Raw genomic sequence first — 23423 nt, forward strand, 5'->3', positions numbered from 1 at the left:
ACTCCCTCCAAAGATTTTCTATGGGGTTGAAATCTGGAGACTGGCTAGGCCACTCCAGGACCTTGAAATGCTTCTTACGAAGCCACTCCTTCGTTGCCGGGCGGTGTGTTTGGGATCATTGTCATGCTGAAAGACCCAGCCACGTTTCATCTTCAATGCCCTTGCTGATGGAAGGAGGTTTTCACTCAAAATCTCACGATACATGGCCGCATTCATTCTTTCCTTTACACGGATCAGTCGTCCTGGTCCCTTTGCAGAAAAACAGCCCCAAAGCATGATGTTTCCACCCCCATGCTTCACAGTAGGTATGGTGTTCTTTGGATGCAACTCAGCATTCTTTGTCCTCCAATCCAGTTGAGTTTTTACCAAAATGTTCTATTTTGGTTTCATCTGACCATATGACATTCTCCCAATCCTCTTCTGGATCATCCAAATGCACTCTAGCAAACTTCAGACGGGCCTGGACATGTACTGGCTTAAGCAGGGGGACACGTCTGGCACTGCAGGATTTGAGTCCCTGGCGGCGTAGTGTGTTACTGATGGTAGGCTTTGTTACTTTGGTCCCAGCTCTCTGCAGGTCATTCACTAGGTCCCCCCGTGTGGTTCTGGGATTTTTGTGATCATTTTGACCCCACAGGGTGAGATCTTGCGTGGAGCCCCAGATCGAGGGAGATTATCAGTGGTCTTGTATGTCTTCCATTTCCTAATAATTGCTCCCACAGTTGATTTCTTCAAACCAAGCTGCTTACCTATTGCAGATTCAGTCTTCCCAGCCTGGTGCAGGTCTACAATTTTGTTTCTGGTGTCCTTTGACAGCTCTTTGGTCTTGGCCATAGTGGAGTTTGGAGTGTGACTGTTTGAGGTTGTGGACAGGTGTCTTTTATACTGATAACAAGTTCAAACAGGTGCCATTAATACAGGTAACGAGTGGAGGACAGAGGATCCTCTTAAAGAAGAAGTTACAGGTCTGTGAGAGCCAGAAATCTTGCTTGTTTGTAGGTGACCAAATACTTATTTTCCACCATAATTTGCAAATAAATTCATAAAAAATCCTACAATGTGATTTTCTGGATTTATTTCTCTCCATTTGTCTGTCATAGTTGACGTGTACCTATGATGAAAATTACAGGCCTCTCTCATCTTTTTAAGTGGGAGAACATGCACAATTGGTGGCTGACTAAATACTTTTTTTCCCCACTGTATGTGAGAATGCTGTTCATTGACTATAGCTCAGCATTCAACACCATAGTGCCCACAAAGCTCATCACTAAGCTAAAGACCCTGGGACTAAACACCTCCCTCTGCAACTGGATCCTGGACTTCCTAACGGGCTGCCCCAAGGTGGTAAGGCTAGGCACTAACACATCTGCCACGCTGATCCTCAACACAGGGACCCCTCAGGGGTGCGTGCTTAGTCCCCTCCTGTATTCCCTGTTCACCCACGATTCCATGGCCAAGCACGACGCCAACACCATCATTAAGTTTGCTGACGACACAACAGTGGTAGGCCTCATCTCCGACAACGATGTGACAGCCTATAGGGAGGAGGTCAGAGACCTGGCAGTGTGGTGCAAGGACAACACCTCTCCCTCAATGTGAGAAAGACAAAGGAGATGATCGTGGACTACAGGAAAAGGAGGGCCGAACACGCCCCCCTTCACATCGACGGGGCTGTAGTGGAGCAGGTCGAGAGTTTAAAGTTCCTTAGTGTCCACATCACCAACAACCTATCATGGTCCAAACACACCAGGACAGTCGTGAAGAGGGCACGACAACACCTTTTCCCCCTCAGGATACCGAAAAGATTTGGCATGGGTCCCCAGATCCTCAAAACATTGACTCGGTTCCGGTACCACTTGTATTTAGCCTCGTTACTGTTATTTTCTTGTGTTACTTTTTATTAAATGTTTTAACTTTAGTTTATTGAACTGCATTGTTGGTTAAAGGGCTCGTAAGTAAGTATTTCACAGTAAGGTCTACACCTGTTGTATTCGGCGCATGTGACAAATAACATTTAATTTGATTTAATGTATTAGGCCTACTGCACAAACCTCATTCCTACAGAACTGTTTTTATTAGGTTAATGTTACATTTTTAAAGTCATGTTTAAAAAGAAAATCTGAGCGGTAGATCTCAAGCTTGCTTTTTGACTGTGAAAGTGATCTTGAGTGGTTGGTGACCACTGCTCTAGAGGCTCAGCAGGTAACTATTTTTTAAAATATATATTTTTAAGGTATTTTCTGACATTATTGAACAGATATAGAGAGAGGATGGCCGTGGGGAAATATAGAGAGACGTTGTGTGAAAGGGCAGTAGGCCAGATTCAAACCTATGCTGACACTGTAGATACAGTATGTGTGTCGGAGGCTGCAGCATTACCTCTAGACCAACCAGGCCACTCAGCAGGTAACCCTAAACAGCAAATTCCAGGGAACATAATTAGATGGAAGGAGAGATGGAGTTTTGTGTTTTAACTGGGTATGTGTTTCACTCAGACCAGAGGTACCTACAGTAAAGTCCCTATCTCCACATCTCCCTACCATTGTTATGGGATAGTCCATGGTTTCCCAAACCAAACTCCATTGTGGACACATACCTATTTAATTGCCCTTGAACATGTCTGGAGTCTTGAAAATATCTGGACTGTGATCGGAGCATCTACCTCCCACGTATGGTCCACACCTGCACCACAGCTACAGAGTTGATGCGCTTGCTTCCAAAGTCGTAGACATCTCTGAATGCTATCCCTATCATATCATTCCCATGGCAGCCAACCCAGTTTTAAAAATAGTAATACATTCAACTGTTTACACAACCAAACCAACAAACACTAATCTCAAGTGGCAGATGGAAGATTTATCACTGTGGTCATAATGGTAGGGACCTAGACTCAACAGAAACATAGACATAACATGCCATTTTGACACTCATCCAGTAAGAAATAGATTTCCAGCCTTACTGGGACATTTTCCCACGTTAGCAGAGGGACATCTTAAAGGTTTTTGAGGCAAAACAGCTGCGTGTCCCAGTTAAGAGTATCCCCGTGGGCATATGAGAATTTCAGTCTAACCCAGGAAATCTACGACTATAATCATAACAGTATGTGTGTTGGGTAATTATCATTAGTTTTACATGTGAAGACCCTAGACTGTCACTCTTACACAACAGTCACAGTCATGTCTGTGTGGCATGATGACAGAATATGACTGCGTTATGCTGTCCAGCAGTCCAGCCTGTGGGCCTAGCCATTCCATTCAGTTATTTAGTAATAACAGTGTAATCATAAGAATTACTTTGTGCATTGCCTTGGATTTGCCTCTGATTACAGATTTGAGCTAAGATGTGGTCATTAATGGAAACATAAGCCTATTCTTATTCCGTCACCGTGACAGAAGGCTTTTATGTGTAGTCAGCACATGATTGGAAACAGGGAAGACTGATGTAAATCATGAGTTCAATTAACAGAATCCAAAGACGTTGAAATGCCAGATTATTAGTTTCTAAAGAGGGACTATGCGTGACACGATGACGTGATCACGGGTGTTGATCTTGCAAATTGACACTGAAACGTTGAGTTGAGCCATGGATATGTTATGCAGAAATGTGTAGACTTCATACTCATCGGTATGTTAATTAGCATTTAGGTATTTTACAATGTGTATGAGGCACACTTTTCCCTCAAACTACTTCAATCTGGATTTTATGAGCAACAATGTCCCGCTGACCACGAGACAGGGCTTTGAAACTGATCCAATCATTTCTATCTATATTTACAGTCATCACTAAACCGATGGCTGCCCACCTACCATAACATTGGTATGAAAGGCTCAGACAGTATAATAAAGGTAAGTTCTGTGCTCATAGTAGAAAACTCCATAGACGGTTAAAATGCCTGCTGCTCCCTGTCTATCAGCCGCATCCCACATCCTGCTCTACAGCCAACATACTCTACCCAGCATTGACACACATGAGAGAGAAGCACAACAGAGCTCTGACCAAGGGGAGTCTGACTGCCTGGACCAACTACTCATCAGAGCAGGGCCTCTATCCACCACTCAAAGAATTCTGGTCTCCCAGACACCAATAACATATTACACTTACAATCCTCTCCTCACTGGACCTTTGAAGACTGTGGTTAGCCCTAACCACAAGCCACCATTAGCAGAATGATTTCTGGATAGCATGCAATTCCATCCCCTGTGAAGTGGGGGCTCCTATTGTGATCCCTTTCATGATAGGCAAAGTTCCCTGATTGGGGGTTAAGGGGAGGTTAAGCATAACATACAATACTCTGCAGCGCTGCCCTTTAGTTAATGCTTCCTGGTCTCTCAAGTGCAAATGATCATGGAAGACTTGCTAGGACATCGTACGCTGCATGCTACCTCAGCCATGGAGGGACCAAAATGGATTAAGGGGTAATAGCAAGGAAAATTGATCAGCTGTCTATTAGTGTGTCTGTCAAAGGTTTCCTGCATGTGTTTTGATGAGATTCTTCCAACCTAGGTGGTTTTACTTTGCCAGTCTTGTTCTTTGGTGGTTTAGGAGCTGCTGTTCAGGAGTTGCTGTTGAGACTTTCTTAACAAAGGCACATAAAAACCGGAGTGATAGATTAGTTGAATTCGTACCCGGCTGTCCTCCTGAGCCTCCCACTCTGGGGTGTAGGTGTGGACCATGGTTCCGGCCGTGCAGTTGGAGAACTGGAAGAGGCTGGCGAACATATGGTGGTTCTCTGGTGTGTCTGGGAAGATTGGATCTTGGAAGTTAACCCCGTGGGGGATAATGCTGTAGTTCTCATCCATCCTGGGGAACACAGAGAGACAGGGGATGAAGATGCATTCCATTTGAATTCCATACACACACACACACACACACACACACAAAACCCTCATACAGTATGGCTCTGAGACTGCGGTGTGGCAGCTTGTGTGATGCTGCCGTTGGTGTCAGGCAGGGTTAAAATAACTGTATTTTATCCTCCATAGTAGCTAGGTTTCCATCCATTTGGAGACAGATTTTCATGCGAATATTCTAAATTCTGCATAAAAACCATATACACATTTTCCCACCAGATGTGTTTCCATCAAATTGAGTTGTTGCAGATAAAAGGCTGTGCGTGATGATGTAGTGCACATACAAAACTTTTGCGGTTAAATTCCCATGTACCGAATAAAAAATACAAGTTAAATGGGTTTCCATCTCATTTTCAACTCTACTGATGAATCTTTCATGAAAGATTTTGTTTTATATAGTGAGTGTGCACACTCTGGTATTGGCACATGCTAGAGAGCATATAAAGCCTACATGATGAGATTACTATTATGGACAAAGGAGCAAGATTATTTTTATTTGTCAAAGGCAGCCAAGCATTGATTATCAAGTCACCAGAATAAGACCCTTGATATTTATTGGAAAGGAGCATCAAGCTCATCACCTTGCACTTTCACCTCCCTGTGAAGTTCATCATAATTTATTTAATCTGTAACCTAATAAACTGCATGCTTTCCCGATGAGTAGTAGTGGGAGGACCACACAACATGTCATCACGTGACTCCAAGTTTACTTTGATATGATTGTTATTATATCAATATTTGCGCATAAAAGCGTTTCCACCAACATTTTTCACATAATTCATTTTACCGACACAAAAAGATCCCACAATGTCTAGCGTATTTTGTTTTGTCGACATTTGGAATGTTTACCGAAAAATGTTCTGTTACTTTACTCGCATAAAAATGTTTGATTGAAACCTGGTTAGAGTGTGGCTTTGGTATCTGAACATTTCAACTCTGCCTTGGGCCACAGCTGTCTAATAAAACCTCCAATCGTGTGACAAGGAGGGGAATACCCGTTGCATAACACACAGTTAGAGCACCTGCAGTACAACATTATGACACTTCTTCAGCAGCTACACTAAAGCACTTATGCATTACAAAGTAATTAACCTTCAGGCGAAACATTGAAAGTTCACATCTGAACTCATCCAAACAAAGTGGCACACTCTCCCCAACTCCCTCTATGTCTCTAACGTCCTCCCTTATTTAGTTTTTCTACCCCTCTCTTGTTTTCATTCATTGTGGTGTTGAACCATGTCACTGCTAACCTCTCCGAGCAGACATCTGCCTTCACACACAAAAACACACAAAAACACACACACACACACACACACACACACACATACACACACACACACACACACACACACACACACACACACACACACACACACATCCACTGATAAATAGCTAACAACATAGCTACATGGACTGAGTTTACCTTGTATCTTTATTGATATTTCAATATTTTCACTGTCTCTATGCATACTCACAGGGCCCTACACACTTACACACACTGTCACTCCAACACACACAGACACTCACTCCATCATTTTCTCACTCACACATAATATGTACAGTGAGGGAAAAAAGTATTTGATCCCCTGCTGACTTTGTACGTTTGCCCACTGACAAAGACATGATCAGTCTATAATTTTAAAGGTAGGTTTATTTGAACAGTGAGAGACAGAATAACAAAACAAAAATCCAGAAAAATGCATGTAAAAAATGTTATAAATTGATTTGCATTTTAATGAGGGAAATAAGTATTTGACCCCTCTGCAAAACATGACTTAGTACTTGGTGGCAAAACCCTTGTTGGCAATCACAGAGGTCAGACGTTTCTTGTAGTTGGCCACCAGGTTTGCACACATCTCAGGAGGGATTTTGTCCCACTCCTCTTTGCAGATGTTCTCCAAGTCATTAAGGTTTTGAGGCTGACGTTTGGCAACTCGAACCTTCAGCTCCCTCCACAGATTTTCTATGGGATTAAGGTCTGGAGACTGGCTAGGCCACTCCAGGACCTTAATGTTCTTCTTCTTGAGCCACTCCTTTGTTGCCTTGGCCGTGTGTTTTGGGTCATTGTCATGCTGGAATACCCATCCACGACCCATTTTCAATGCCCTGGCTGAGGGAAGGAGGTTCTCACCCAAGATTTGACGGTACATGGCCCCGTCCATCGTCCCTTTGATGCGGTGAAGTTGTCCTGTCCCCTTAGCAGAAAACACCCCCAAAGCATAATGTTTCCACCTCCATGTTTGACGGTGGGGATGGTGTTCTTGGGGTCATAGGCAGCATTCCTCCTCCTCCAAACACGGTGAGTTGAGTTGATGCCAAAGAGCTCCATTTTGGTCTCATCTGACCACAACACTTTCACCCAGTTCTCCTCTGAATCATTCAGATGTTCATTGGCAAACTTCAGACGGGCATGTATATGTGCTTTCTTGAGCAGGGGGACCTTGCGGGCGCTGCAGGATTTCAGACCTTCACGGCAAAGTGTGTTACCAATACTTTTTTCCCTCACTGTACCTCATGAGTGTGTGTGTGTTGTGAGCTCTACACTGTAAAAAGTGGGACGGCGCTGTTGTTATCTGAAGTGCTTTTACTGATTGGTATGATCTAAAGTTACGTTTTGGTTTGTTAAACCTATTCTACTCAATTTGTCTGAAATAAAATAATGAGTTTGACAGATCAATGTGATTTTTTAAATTGAATGAACGCTTCTAAATTGCTTTCAACAACTCATGCAGATGCACATTGCATAGCGGTGGGGGCAATGTAGCAGCAGCAGCCTATCAGAAGAGTTAAAGGTGTGTCTTATTGGGGACGTGGCTTTCAGACTGTTATTTTTGGCCATCTGTGAGAGTGAATGTCATTCCAGTTAATCTGCTTTGTTGTATTCTATATACAAGGTATAACATGTGCACTGCCAACACTGAATCTGTAATGATACTTGCTTGCAACGATACTAAAGAGCTTGGTAAAGTTTTCATTGGAAAACTAGTTACCATTTGATTACACTATTGAAGTCAATACATTTGAAAGTCTATGTAGAGAATGTGAACTGAATCATTATTTCATGTTATTGAACCAACTGAATTTCTTGATACAGGGAAATGATTTAATTGCTTGTAATCCAATTGAAGAAATTTGGATAGGTAATATCAAATAAAAAATTAGCTTGGAACAAGATGAAAAAATTTGTTGTATATACATTGGGGAAAAAAAGTATTTAGTCAGCCACCAATTGTGCAAGTTCTCCCACTTAAAAAGATGAGAGAGGCCTGTAATTTTCATCATAGGTACACGTCAACTATGACAGACAAATTGAGAATTTAATTTCCAGAAAATCACATTGTAGGATTTGTAATGAATTTATTTGCAAATTATGGTGGAAAATTCTTCTTCTTTAAGAGGCTCCTCTGTCCTCCACTCGTTACCTGTATTAATGGCACCTGTTTGAACTTGTTATCAGTATAAAAGACACCTGTCCACAACCTCAAACAGTCACACTCCAAACTCCACTATGGCCAAGACCAAAGAGCTGTCAAAGGACACCAGAAACAAAATTGTAGACCTGCACCAGGCTGGGAAGACTGAATCTGCAATAGGTAAGCAGCTTGGTTTCAAGAAATCAACTGTGGGAGCAATTATTAGGAAATGGAAGACATACAAGACCACTGATAATCTCCCCTCGATCTGGGGCTCCACGCAAGATCTCACCCCGTGGGGTCAAAATGATCACAAGAACGGTGAGCAAAAATCCCAGAACCACATGGGGGGGACCTAGTGAATGACCTGCAGAGAGCTGGGACCAAAGTAACAAAGCCTACCATCAGTAACACACTGCGCCGCCAGGGACTCAAATCCTGCAGTGCCAGACGTGTCCCCCTGCTTAAGCCAGTACATGTCCAGGCCCGTCTGAAGTTTGCTAGAGTGCATTTGGATGATCCAGAAGAGGATTGGGAGAATGTCATATGGTCAGATGAAACCAAAATAGAACTTTTTGGTAAAAACTCAACTCGTCGTGTTTGGAGGACAAAGAATGCTGAGTTGCATCCAAAGAACACCATACCTACTGTGAAGCATGGGGATTGAAACATCATGCTTTGGGGCTGTTTTTCTGCAAAGGGACCAGGACGACTGATCCGTGTAAAGGAAAGAATGAATGGGGCCATGTATCGTGAGATTTTGAGTGAAAACCTCATTCCATCAGCAAGGGCATTGAAGATGAAACGTGGCTGGGTCTTTCAGCATGACAATGATCCCAAACACACCGCCCGGGCAACGAAGGAGTGGCTTCGTAAGAAGCATTTCAAGGTCCTGGAGTGGCCTAGCCAGTCTCCAGATCACAACCCCATAGAAAATCTTTGGAGGGATTTGAAATCCGTGTTGGCCAGCGACAGCCCCAAAACATAACTGCTCTAGAGGAGATCTGCATGGAGGAATGGGCCAAAATACCAGCAACAGTGTGTGAAAACCTTGTGAAGACTTACAGAAAACGTTTGACCTGTGTCATTGCCAACAAAGGGTATATAACAAAGTATTGAGAAACTTTTGTTATTGACCAAACACTTATTTTCCACCATAATTTGCAAATAAATTCATTAAAAATCCTACAATGTGATTTTCTGGATTTTTTTTCTCATTTTGTCTGTCATAGTTGACGTGTACCTATGATGAAAATTACAGGCCTCTCTCATCTTTTTAAGTGGGAGAACTTGCACAATTGGTGGCTGACTAAATACTTTTTTTCCCCACTGTACATTAAATATTAGTTTGGATTTATGTTATTTATTAAAGGGGAAAAGTAAGTTGAGCGTTGAAAGAAATAGGTTGCAACTTGAATTATTGTTTGTTAATAATCTAAGTTAATCATATATATTTGCTTTCAATAAACATTGTTTTTTTCAATTGAGAAAACCTAACTTATTTACTTGTAACCAGTTAAAGTATTTTTTTTGTTGATCCAAAGAGTCATTTGTTACGGTGTATGTTTGTATGTTTTTGTCTGACCCAGACAGCTTGATGTTTTGTCCCTACAGTGGGGGTCACTCATAATGTTGATAATGATGAACTACTCCGGCACTGGAATGTAAGCAGGGGCAACACAAGGTCAACCCTGAGAATTATGTGGATGGGGAGAGAGGATCCGGAGGGAATAACACTCTGTGTTGTACTGTTGGCCCAAAAAATGCATATGGTTCTAATTACCAGACTATTTAGCACAGATACAAGAACACACTCACAATGGACATGACCAATGATAATGGCTGTGTGTGTGTGCTGTGTGTGTGTGTGTTCATTTCAATAGCTTTGAAATTAATTTCACTGCATATTTTGAGGGACACTGGAACCAATATCTCCCTCAAAACAATAACTGATGCACTGGTTTTATTAATTCCATGCTCCTGAGACATGGATCCTTCCCCATCCTGACAAGCACGGCTTTGTGGATTGTTTTATATATTTCATAAACAGTACGTTTTGTCCCTCTCTCTTTTTCTCCACCTTCCTCCATCCCTCACTCACTCGATCGCTCTCGCCCTCCCTCCATCCCTTCCTCTCTCACTCTCTGTCTCTCTCTGCTCTGTTGCATGTTGAGGGCTGTGGCCAGTGTTTCCCCTACTTCACAAGTCTAGCATGTAAGTCTCAAGACATTTGGTCCCTATTGGATTACAACCCAATGTATAAACCAACCAAATACTCCCAGATGGCACAGTAATGTCAACCAGCACTAGTAAATGCAGTTTAATGGCCAATGTTTCCACTGGTTTCAATTTCTTCTCAGCTTCTACAAATTCCATGGCACTTAGCAGGCAAATAATTACGTCCCAACCAGTTGATGTATACATTCCAAAACAGTTCCACAGTCAATGGTTGTAGAAAAAAACAATATCTTAAGAAAAATATGTCTATGCTGGTTTAGCTAAATGATATCCTGGATGCTGTGTCTGTATTAGCCAGCTATATTGTCAAAGTTCTGCCAAACCAACGTATCATCTCCATTACACTCTCAGCATAAGGTATCGACAGCAGTTATAGGGATTATCCTGTTTTTCAAACCCTAATGGCTTCCAGAGAGCGTACGTGTCTGCTGGTTCTCGGACCCCTTTTCACATCCACTCTCAAATTCCTCAACTTTAAACAGAGCTCACCTCCCTCTCCCCCATCCCTCCACACAACAAAACCTGGTCCTCCATAGGAAAGCTTGTCATCTCGTCTTAACCTTGTTTAGTCAAGAGCATGTTGGTTTAATTAATGTTTCCATGCAGCCTTTCTCCTATTTCTTTGCTTTTCTGTGACGGTTTGACTGGTGAGTTTTGCCCTGTCAAAATGGAACCAGCTGGCTGGTTGGTTCATGGTTCAGCCACACACCAAAGACTCAAAGGAGGAGGTTAACAAAGGGGGAACCGCTGGGATGTGCAATATACCTGAGCCAAATAACAAGCCTTCTCCATGGTATTGGAGACTAAGGCAGACACCCTGGAATCAATTCCCCCAGTAGCCCTATGCTGTGTCTCTCAGTTCTTCAAGCAAGCATCCTTTCCCATCCTACTTACAGTACATAAGTGAACTGAACACAATGGAGAGAATATAGCACTTGTTTATTGCTTTCAGTGCTTTCACCTATTCTATCTTTTCAAATGGGTGATTCTTGGAATTAAAACATAGGGAAGGAGGCTTCTTCCAAATTACAGTAGCCCTCTCTAGGGGCAGGCAGCTGAGTGTCTTGAGGCTTAAAGCTCACCAGAGCACCACCACTGCATTGAGATTTATTGACTGAACTTGTGGAGACATCCTTGTGAGTTCAGAATGAATGGCTGTCACGACCCCTTCACTCCATCCGGCTAGATGAAAGCAAGGGATGAACTATTAAGTCCTAACTGAGGCATGAACTGTAAAACCTTAACCCACACATTCTACTCACAGAATCACCAAGAATAATAATATGTCCCTTCTCTTTGTTTAACAGCAGACAAGTAACAATGTTACGGGATTGAGATGACTACATTTGGCATAGACAGGCCGACCAATCAACCAGTCTACAGTTTCGGTCCTGTGGGAGACTCCTTGTTGCATTTCTTCCTATGCTAAACTCCCTTTTGTCCTGTCCTGGGCACTCATAGTCATGATTGATTGGGGAGGCTGTTTCAGACTGTGTCGTATGGGGGGCTTTAACAGGAAATGGGAGCTCACTGGAGACTCTGATGGAAACTTTTCAGCACTAGCTAGCTGATTTAGCGCCTGAGAGAGCCAGCGTTGCAGAACGACGAGAACAATGCTTTCTGGAACTGGAGACTCCTCTGTTAACAGTTTATGACGGAGGTCTGAGATTAGCTGAGAAGCTGCAGAGCAGCACTATGGGCTCAGGCAGACACCCTCCCCCCACCATCCCAGCATCCTAATGGAGGGAGGTAGTCTAGAGATCCATCACAGGAGGCATATTCTAATATAGGCTTTTTATGTAACTTTGAGTGACAGTTTAACACAGCACATTACATGTAAATGTAGGCTTTTTTATTTTCATGGCACACTAAATCCTTCGACCCGTATGTCTGTGTCTTATTGTGATCCTTATTAGGTTGTTTCCTTCCAGGGTCCCCTGGCTGATTGCAGGGTTAATCCCTATGGTTTGTAGTTTCAGGATGAGTAGACTTTCAGATCAGCAAAAACCCCAAAGCCTTATGGGTTTCCCAGTGATGGAGAACGGCTACATAGTGACACCATCAACCTTTCCTCTCAAACAGAACACACAAGTTCGTGTGTGTGTGTGTGTGTGTGTGTGTGTGTGTGTGTGTGTGTGTGTGTGTGTGTGTGTGTGTGTGTGTGTGTGTGTGTGTGTGGACCTGTGTTAATACGTATATGCATGTAGTCTGTGTGTGTGTGTGTGTGTGCGTGTGTGTGTGTGTGCATGTGTGTGTGTGTGTGTGTGTGTGTGTGTGTGTGTGTGTGTGTGTGTGTGTGTGTGTGTGTGTGTGTGTGTGTGTGTGTGTGTGTGTGTGTGTGTGTGTGTGTGTGTGTGTGTGAGTGAGTGTGTGTGTGTGTGTGAGTGAGTGTATTGACTGGCAGCAGGGGGGCTATGAACCTGGGGTCTTCAAAAAAACTATAAACAATGCAGCTGGCCATCCAACTCATCTACAAAACACACATATACACACACTCTCCCCCTGACTATCTAAACACACAGTCATTACTGTACTTGGCCGTGAACATCCATACGGGATAGCTGAATACTCCACAATGGAATGCCTTTGAAAGACTCTTTGATTGAATGTGCTTTTATCTGTTCTAGGTGCTGAGAATGAAAGAAACACAGGACATGAGACCTCAGTTAAACCTGTCGGCACAAGTTAATCTCCCAGAACAGAAGGCCTGGTGTCATTCAGCAGGGTTGTTCTATGTTTGGGATACAAAGGACTTCCCAGCCAGCCTGTGGTTGGTGTGGAGATAACACCCTCAGCCTAAACTTCCAGCTTTAAGGGTCTCCCCTAACCAGTTGGGAACTGTCAGCCTCTGTAATTATAAAAGCTGGAATGCCATAGGCACTTTTTCTAAGACTGTTGTGTTGTTCCCCTCTAAAACCAAGGGAGATAAGTATTAAGGTGTCAATCAACTCACATTATGAAAACCTGCCTTTGTGGAAACAAATCTACTGATATGCTGTAAATTGTGTAAGGCATTTTAACTATCACAAAGTAGCACAGATATTTTACCTATAATATGTGAGACAAAGTTAACTTTGGGTCAAACGTGTTGGGGTCAAATTCACTGGTGGTGCTAGTGCTGAGTCTCTCTCTCTCTCCATCTGTTGCCCCCACGTTAGGTGTGACATCTGAGGAAATTGATGTGCATCATCCATCTGTCCATGATAGATACTGTAGTATCATTAAAGGCATTACTTCAGAAGGACTGGTACCTGATCCGCTTTTCAATCTGTTGCTGTTTTTCTCACAATCTAGCTACTCCATATCACACACTTTCATATTACACACACACACACACACACCACACACACACCACACACACACACCACACGCACGCACACACACACACACACATACACACACACACAGCAGGTTTGGGTTATTATTCCTGCTGTGTTTGCATCCCAAGACAATTCTAACGGCCAGACCAGCACTCTCAACTCTATTTCACCAAGTATTCATCAAACACAAGTTTCTCATTATGACTGTAAAAAATGATAACACAGCTGGAAATGTAAGGGTTATATTGTATCTAGACACAAGTTCAGGCAATTACACTACCAAATCACTGTATGCCTATTTTCTGTTGAATTATGATTGTGTCATTTCTGACTTACAAAACCGCCACACTTGCTTGAAAGTGATAAATGCTCCTCCAACACCAGGATGTCACTGTCTCTTACCTCAGAAAGAAATAGTAAGAGTTGTTCTCCACTGCGCTGTAGGAGTAACAGGGGAAGTAGCCCAGCCCGGTGACATTGAACCGGGAACCGGCAGGGACCTCCAGCATGCTGCCCCACGCCTGGTCACATTGCAGCTCGATCTCGGCGGAGAAGAAGAGGTCCGTGTCATACTGCCAAGGCAGGTAGTTGTACACACTGTATGAGTCCTTGTGCAGCGCAAGCACCTTGGCGAAAACGATGATCTCCGCGAGCTCCGCGCGGCACGCCTCGGTCTGTGGTCTCCAGTCATGGGGCAACTGGCATCCCCAAACTCCGCTCAGACAGGTCGCCAGAATCAAAGCCAAAATAGCACTCATGGCAGGCAACTGCGGGTCTCGATTGCAGCCTCTATGAAACGTAATTTCGGGGCAGTGATGGGTGAGCGCTACAGGACCAGTGACTTCTCATCAAACTGTCAGACAGGACTGTATTCCATGGGCTTGTGTGCAAATGCGCAGCACCAACGTTGTGGTAGGTATCCAAAAATTATGCTCTCTTTGTAAATAACGGCGGGAATGTGACATATAGTCACTCACTTGTTGCGGTCAAATATAATAGCGCCGCAGCAGTTTATTGATCCAGTTCTCTCATGCTAACCCCTCTGTCCTCCCTGATCCCCTCCTGCACGCTAGGTTACACTCTGTGAGTGATGATCTAATATTACGCGCAGCTCCCCTGTATCCTGTAGAATAGAATGAGGCGCTCAGAGGTGCTCAGTGCGCTTTATATCTGACACTCTATTCTAACCTAACGTAGCAGGCGTAAAAAGACGCCTGAGCGTAGGTCCCACATCTGGTTTCGTGCTGAAGAGGAAGCTAGGTCGAAGTAGCTGTATCCCTGATAACCGGATGCATCCGTTTGTTGGCAACTCCGCTAAGGGTGCACTATTCTGACAGCCTCCCTAGAGAACATCTCCACTTTGTCTATTACCTGACACTTTATGTTACTTAACCTCTCTAGATCAGACATTCAGGGGGTCAACAAAAATGGTATGCCAATTTACAATCCTCCAAATTGGCAATTTGCAGACCATTGTCTAATATAGGCTATTTCCATACATTTCCAATGTTACATAATATTTGGTGTATTTCTATATTCCTCTTATATTGCTTTGGTAATAAGCGCCTACAATTTACAACTTAATTATCAGCCTAACCTGCAACAGCGACCTTATCCGTATCACTGAGACAAACGATGTCCCCCTGGGGACATGACTTCTGAGACATGATGACCTGTGGCCCACATGTGCTAACGAGGTGGGAGGTGGGCCACAAATTACACCACCAGAAGCTGATTGAAATACATATTTGACCACTTTCTAATCACTCTGGTGCCTGAAAGATAGATGAGTTGCTGCTAACATTAGGTCAGAGTTCAAGCAAGAACACATTTCCTAAATGTCTCAGGCTCAAGAGACTCTAGGCTGAACAGTAGGCCTGCTACATTGACATGTAACATCATGCCTTTGTCCCAGCATTGCACCTCTGTCATGGGCAGTGGTGTAAAAATAATACTCAATTGTCATACTTGAGTAAAAGTAAAGATACCTTAGAAAATGACTTAAGTAAAATTGAGTCACCCAGTAAAATACTACTTGAGTAAACGTCTAAAGGTATCTGGTTTTAAATGTTCTTAAGTACAGTGGTGGGAAAAGTACTAAATTGTCATAAAAAAAAAAAAAGCCATACATCAAATCAGAAGGCACAATTTTGTTGTTTATTTAATTTATTTATGGACATCCAGGGGCACACTCCAACACTCAGATATAATTTACAAACACAGTATTTGAGCAGGCGCGATTACCCTAGCTCAGGGATCATCAACTAGATTCAGCCGCAGGCTGATTTTATTATTGAGCAGATGGTCAGGGGGCTAGAACATAATACAATATAATTTATAGACTGCAAATTGACCGCAAGAAGCCCAAACAGATAAAATATTTGACGAAAACATAATCATTTCAAACCTTGCTTGCATTTGTATACGATCACATATATCTCTTTATTATGCGTGGTAATACTTTGGAACAGATCCCCCAAATAAAAGCTACCTTTTCTTTTTCTTCAGAAAACTTGGGGGGCCAAGTAAAATCACCCGCAGGGCAAATTGGCGATCCACCAACATTTTCTAATAGGCTACTGAAATCATTCCAATTCCGATTAAAAGGCAAATGGAGTTCAGCAGTATTAGAGGCTGACTTCAGGACCATGTGGACACCTGGGAGCAGGAGGGAAGGCTGTTCGTATGGCTGGCTGGCTTTATGGAGAGCTCATGATGCAGATGCAGGGAACAGTGCAACTTTTTCTCGAAACAGTGCAGAGGTAAAGATGACTGTAGTAGATGGCGTTGGCTAGGTAACTGCTGTTTGACTTGACATGACACATAGCAGCTAATTCTTATATAACATATGTTTGTAGAATGTTAAGTCTCGTATTGACTGAGGTGAATGAAGATACAGCAACAAAGTTATAATGGCTGCAGTCAATTTAGCTTGTTTTTGCTGTTCTTCAAATTGCATTTTAGAGTTGAAAAATGCTGTAGAAATGCAGTAAATGAGCTTCAATTTGATTTTTTAAAATCCACTTTGCCATACCCTAGGTTTAGCTGAAATGATGCCCCTGGTGTGAATTGTTCCATTTTGCTGTCCTCCCTGAGCATTCGAAATGTAACAAGTACTTTTGGGTGTCAGGGAAAATGTATGGGAGTAAAAAGTCCATATTTTCTTTACAAATGTAGTGGAGTTAAAGTTGTCAAAAATATAAATAGTAATGTAAAGTACAGATACCCCAAAAAACGACTTAAGTAGTACTTCAAAGTATTTTTACTTAGACTGAATTCCCATTACGAGATATGAAGGAGAGTCTGAGGAGCGGAGTGGCAAAAGATAATTATACTTTTCAATTTACGTTACATCCTTGCCTTACCCTTCGTTGTGGCTGGCAACGTGGCATTCTTGGTCCGCCGCTCAAATTGACCGTAAATATCACAGTAGACACTAGCCAGTAAGCACAAACTATTCAACAATAGATGCGGTAAAGGGGTCAATGGAACGCAGACCGTCCCAAAGACCAGATTGGTACACATTCAACAAATCTGTTCTAACAAAGTGGATACTCGTCAAATCCATCATGATTTATGTATTGTAACAGGCCCACAATGTGGTTACTTAAGTCCAATTTGGATATATTTGGCTGTTTTCGCTGTATCATATGTAGAAGTCCCTTTTCAGGTTTAGAAGAAGTGACTGCTAAATGCTAACTCCTGTTCGTATAAGCTTGTTAGCATAGCTAGCATACAGAAATCGGTGGTGGTAATCGAAGTCGTTTTTAACTATAATGCAGTTGATTGGTAACGATGACATGAACATGTGTTGGGGTTGACATTCATACAAGCATTATACTTCTATTTTTACCTCAACATAGTGTGAAATACACATAAACATTAGGCACATTTTGCTGGGGGGCAATGAGGAGACTTGGGATCTTTGCCCCACGGCCCTTTCCCCTATGCATTTCCATGGCAATTCCCTAGTTTTGGTCGAGCTCGATTTACCTCTTTAACGCATCTATGACAGAAACTTTTCTTCTAAAATATTACACTATTGAATAATGCAACCAAACCATATTACACTCTTAAATAATGCAACAATTCACAAGCATGTGGAGACAATTAAAGGGTTCATTTTCTTGGCTGTAGGCTACACTCATTACATTTTAGCTTCAAGACAAAAGCACAGAGTTACTAACAGCTGTCTTCACCAAGTAACTTGAGCCTATCAAAAATGTACATTTAACCCTCTCATACTAAGATATAAGTACAGTAGGCCTACCTTACAAAAAACCATGCTTCGTTTTTTTCAATATTACATTTTAGTCATTTAGCAGCCGCTCTTATCCAGAGCTACTTACAGTTAGTGAGTGCATATATTTTCATACTGGCCCCCCGTGGGAAACGAACCCACAACCCTGGCGTTGCAAGCGCCATGCTCTACCAACTAAGCTACAGGGGGACTACGATATCAATACTGCTCAGTTGGTAGAGCATGGCGCTTGCAACGCCAGGGTTGTGGGTCCGTTTCCCACAGGGGTCAGTATGAAAATGTATGCACTCACTAACTGTAAGTCGCTCTGGATAAGAGCGTCTGCTAAATTACTAAAACGTAAATGTAAATTTCAAATTTGACTGAAAACATGGGCATAAGTGAATTCACTGTTTTTATAAAATGCCTCATGATTTCTCAACGTGCACAATTAGTCTGTGCTTCTGTCTGATCAACTGTAGCCTACTGATAACAATCACAGCTGTAGGTAGCTTAGAGAAGCCTATGCGCTCTGATCCCATCTGGGCCTGACCCATAACATCTTGTTTTTATAGCCTAAAATAGGCCAATTTATTTGTGTTCTGAGAAATGTGAATGTTATCAAATTTGTTTTATATTCAAACTTCGGATGGCTAGGCTACCTAGGCCTTTTCAATCCAAAATTATTGACTGGAATTAATCAATCAATACAATAGTGATGACAGACTGAATGGGTATCTTTTTAACTACAGATGCAAAGGCCTACATGACGCAACCCTGCATACAGCAAGCTCAGGCCTGTTAAAACAAATTACCTCCCACAACTCTGGGACCTGTGGTGCCACCTCTGTAATCACCACACAATGTTACAAATAAAAAAACATATCCCATTTGTATGATCTACATTTTACATGTTTTTGGTGTTGGGGATAGGCTTCCATATTTTGACATGGCTCGGTGCAGCCAGCGACAACAGGCTGTTACTGCAATTTCAATTAAAAACTCAATGAAACAAGTTTCAAATATTAGGAAAAAGTCTATACATTTCAGCTGTTTCAAAAACTGTTATTACCATTTATACTTTAGGAGTGTTGGCTCAACACCATTGTGTTTTCACTGCCCTGCTTCAAGGGGTGCAACTGTCAGGCGAGTGTCGTGAGCTACTTCCGGAGGTAGTGGTTGAGACGTAGCAAGCAGCCTATGAAGTTTAAGTGTATAATAAATTATGTAATATGTGTAGCCAACTGTATTTTTTATGCAAATTGTAGAAGAGGCTCTTAGTTACTTTACAAGACTTGTCATGGGAATGTCCTTCCCAGCAGAACAGCCCCCAGTTATCTCCTCTTTAGTAACCTCTTCAAAGGGGTGGCAGGTAGCCTAGTGGTTAAGCGCGTTGGGTGAGTAACCGAAAGGTTGCTGATCCGGATCCCCCAAGCCAGCAAGGTGGAAAAATTAGCCGTTTTGCCCTTGAACAAGGCAATTAATCTCCAACAACAACTGCTCCCTGGGCACCGATGACATGGACATTGATTAAGGCAGCCCCCCACACCTCTCTAATTCAGAGGGGTTGGGTTAAATGCGGAAGACACATTTCAGTTGAATGCATTAAGTTGTGCAGCTGACTAGGTATCCCCCTTTCCAGGAACGAGATTACCTCGATAGAGGTGAGGGATGAATTAACCCATGCCAACCATGCAGAAAAATAGTAGGCCTAGGCGAAGATGGCTCATAGGGTCTACATTTTTCCTTTTGGCAGATCTAATGCCTGCGGCAGGCCTTTACATCAATAGGCCTAGGCCATGTTTTTAAGATTACACCAGAGCCTGTCCTACTGTTATATAATTTGACAAAGGGTTTATATTTTCAATATGCATTACCCGGTTTAAACCTCAGGCTTTTTGGTGTTGATACAGGAGCATGGACATCAGTGAGTCCCCTCTTCCTCTCTAATCCTCCGCACTCAAGCCAAAATAAGCATGCGGATTCCTGTCGCTTTTAATGTCGAGTGACACAAAAAGAGAGTGCTGGTCCAGGGGAGATCCTTGTGCCTTTGTTCAGCCACGTGGCTCATTCAGTTCAATCAGCAGTCAAAAACAGACAACAATGATCAACCTGGTCTCAGAGCAAAACATATTATATTTTACTAAAAATCTGTGCCACTCCATTTAGTATGATATGTTACTTTTCTGGTAACATTTGGCCTACGTAAATCCAGGACACTGAAATTAGTATGATATGTTACTGTTGGTATGACAGTAGGTTACTTAAGGCAAAAAAACGAAAGAGAGAGGAAACCAGAGTATTGGTAGCCCTTGTGGCTGGGACCGCGGATTGTCCCGGGCTTGTGGCTGTCTAGATCCCTACTGTTTGTTGCTGTTTCCATCTTCCCTGCAACCTGCCCTGTCTGGAATTGTGGGGAGTAACAGCGTAGCCTACGTTACTACCATGACAAAGACTAAAGCCGGTGGGAGTACCGTTGAAGACAGTGGTGACTCTGTCAAATAAAATAAAAATCAAATCACATTTTATTGGTCACATACCATATTTAGCAGATGTTATTGCGGGTGTAGCGAAATGCTTGTGTTCCTAGCTCCAACAGTGCAGTAGTATCTAACAATTCACAACAATGCACACAAATCTAAAAGTAAAATAATAGAATTAATTAATATATAAATATTAGGACGAGCAAATTGGAGTGGCGTAGAATAGAATACAGTATATACATATGAAATGAGTAAAGCAGTGTGTAAACATTATTAAAGTGACTAGTGTTCCATTATTAACGTGGCCAGTGATTCCATGTCTATGTATATAGGGTAGCAGCCTCTAAGGTGCAGGGTTGAGTAACCTGGTGGTAGCCGGCTAGTCTGATGGCCTTGAGATAGAAGCTATTTTTCAGTCTCTCTGTCCCAGCTTTGATGCACCTGTATTGACCTCGCCTTCTGGATGATAGCGGGGTGAACAGGCCGTGGCTCGGGTGGTTGATGTCCTTGATGATCTTTTTGGCCTTCCTGTCACAGATGAAGGATATTTGAAACAAACAAAAATAGTTATATATTGTTACAACAACCAGAAAATAGCTTCAACTGTTGTGTCCAAATACTGGTGGAGCTAACTAATAAAATAATGGACGACCTGACCAGAGAGGTCCAGGACCGGAAGAACAGTTTTAATTTCTCCCAGAGTCAGCTCGATGAGTTTAAACAGGAAAACAGCAAGATGACAACAATCTGTAAGTCATTGAGAAAGGACATTAGTTCTGTATCTGAATCCATGAAAACAATGACAGAGAAATCAGATTATCTTGAGGGACAATCAAGGCGGAAAAACATTGTTGTAGACAGAATTGCAGAATCTCCACATGAGACCAGGACGGAGTCTGAGGACAAAGTGAGGGAAATGATCTCGGAGAAACTGAAGATGGACAACAGGAAGATTGAGTTGGAGCGCGCCCACAGGACTGGAAAACCCAACACCGGCCCAGGTGACAGGCGCAGGCCGATAGTCGTCAAGGTCCTGAGGTTCAAGGACAAGGTAGTGGTTCTGGAAAGAGCCAAGAACTTGAGGGGAACATACATCTTCCTCAACAAGGACTATCCTGAAGCTGTATGCCAGAAGAGAAAATACCTCTGTTCAAAAGTATTTAGTCAGCCACCAATTGTGCAAGTTCTCCCACTTAAAAAGATGAGAGAGGCCTGTCATTTTCATCATAGGTACACGTCAACTATGACAGACAAATTGAGAAAATAAAATCCAGAAAATCACATTGTAGGATTTTTTATGAATTTATTTGCAAATTATGGTGGAAAATAAGTATTTGGTCACCTACAAACAAGCAAGATTTCTGGCTCTCACAGACCTGTAATTTCTTCTTTAAGAGGCTCCTCTGTCCTCCACTCGTTACCTGTATTAATGGCACCTGTTTGAACTTGTTATCAGTATAAAAGACACCTGTCCACAACCTCAAACAGTCACACTCCAAACTCCACTATGGCCAAGACCAAAGAGCTGTCAAAGGACACCAGAAACAAAATTCTAGACCTGCACCAGGCTGGGAAGACTGAATCTGCAATAGGTAAGCAGCTTGGTTTGAAGAAATCAACTGTGGGAGCAATTATTAGGAAATGGAAGACATACAAGACCACTGATAATCTCCCTTGATCTGGGGCTCCACACAAGATCTCACCCCGTGGGGTCAAAATGATCACAAGAACGGTGAGCAAAAATCCCAGAACCATGATCCCAAACACACTGCCCGGGCAACGAAGGAGTGGCTTCGTAAGAAGCATTTCAAGGTCCTGGAGTGGCCTAGCCAGTCTCCAGATCTCAACCCCATAGAAAATCTTTGGAGGGAGTTGAAAGTCTGTGTTGCCCAGCGACAGCCCCAAAACATCACTGCTCTAGAGGAGATCTGCATGGATGAATGGGCTAAAATACCAGCAACAGTGTGTGAAAACCTTGTGAAGACTTACAGAAAACGTTTGACCTGTGTCATTGCCAACAAAGGGTATATAAAAGTATTGAGAAACTTTTGTTATTGACCAAATACTTATTTTCCACCATAATTTGCAAATAAATTCATTACAAATCCTACAATGTGATTTTCTGAAAAAAATTATCATTTTGTCTGTCATAGTTGACGTGTACCTATGATGAAAATTACAGGCCTCTCTCATCTTTTTAAGTGGGAGAACTTGCACAATTGGTGGCTGACAAAATACTTTTTTCCCCCATTGTATATCTAGGAGAACCAAGGATCCAAAAGCTGGGCCTAAAATAGTGTATAAGAGATCATACAAAAGTTTTTGCTGTGACTCATGTGGATGATGTAAAAAATATTTGTTGGTCTGATGTGATTAATAAGGAGCATCCAGACGCTGCACTTGATTAATTTATTAAATTGCTTCTTCAAATTATTGAGAAACATGCACCTGTTAAGAAACTGACTGTTAGAACTGTTAAGGCTCCATGGATTGATGAGGAATTGAAAAACTGTATGGTTGAAAGAGATGTGGCAAAAGGAGTGACTAATGAGTCTGGCAGCACATCTGACTGGCTGACTTGAGAAATGATGTGACTAAACTCAACAAAAAGAAGAAGAAACTGTATTATGAAGATCAATGATATAAAAAACTTTGGCATACTTTAAATGAAATTAAGGGCAGAAAGACAAATTCAACTCCATCTTTCATCGAATCAGATGGCTTATTCATCACAAAATCATTTGATGTTGCCAATTATAGGATATATATACGAAATATTGGCGCCGGAAGGGATCACTGCCGTTTGATGGGCTCCTAACCAATTGTGCTATTTTGTGTGTTTTGTCGCATTGTTTGTAACTTATTTTGTACATAATGTT

The 23423-nt window shown here is 42.3% G+C and overlaps 1 protein-coding gene across 1 annotated transcript in view; it reads right to left on the bottom strand.

Annotated features, from left to right (window-relative positions):
* Positions 1-15048, bottom strand: part of LOC121574940 (coiled-coil domain-containing protein 3-like) — a 28176-nt gene extending 13128 nt beyond the window's left edge. Inside the window, exons 1-2 of the mRNA XM_041887639.2 lie at positions 14224-15048; positions 4626-4800 (exon numbers count right to left, since the gene is read on the bottom strand). Coding sequence (XP_041743573.1) covers positions 4626-4800; positions 14224-14579 — 531 coding nt within the window. The 5' untranslated portion in view covers positions 14580-15048. The remainder of the gene's footprint in view (positions 1-4625; positions 4801-14223) is intronic.
* Between the last annotated feature and the right edge of the window lie 8375 nt (positions 15049-23423).

The sequence above is a fragment of the Coregonus clupeaformis genome, chromosome 10 (genome assembly GCF_020615455.1).
Source record: "Coregonus clupeaformis isolate EN_2021a chromosome 10, ASM2061545v1, whole genome shotgun sequence".
NCBI lineage: Eukaryota > Metazoa > Chordata > Actinopteri > Salmoniformes > Salmonidae > Coregonus > Coregonus clupeaformis.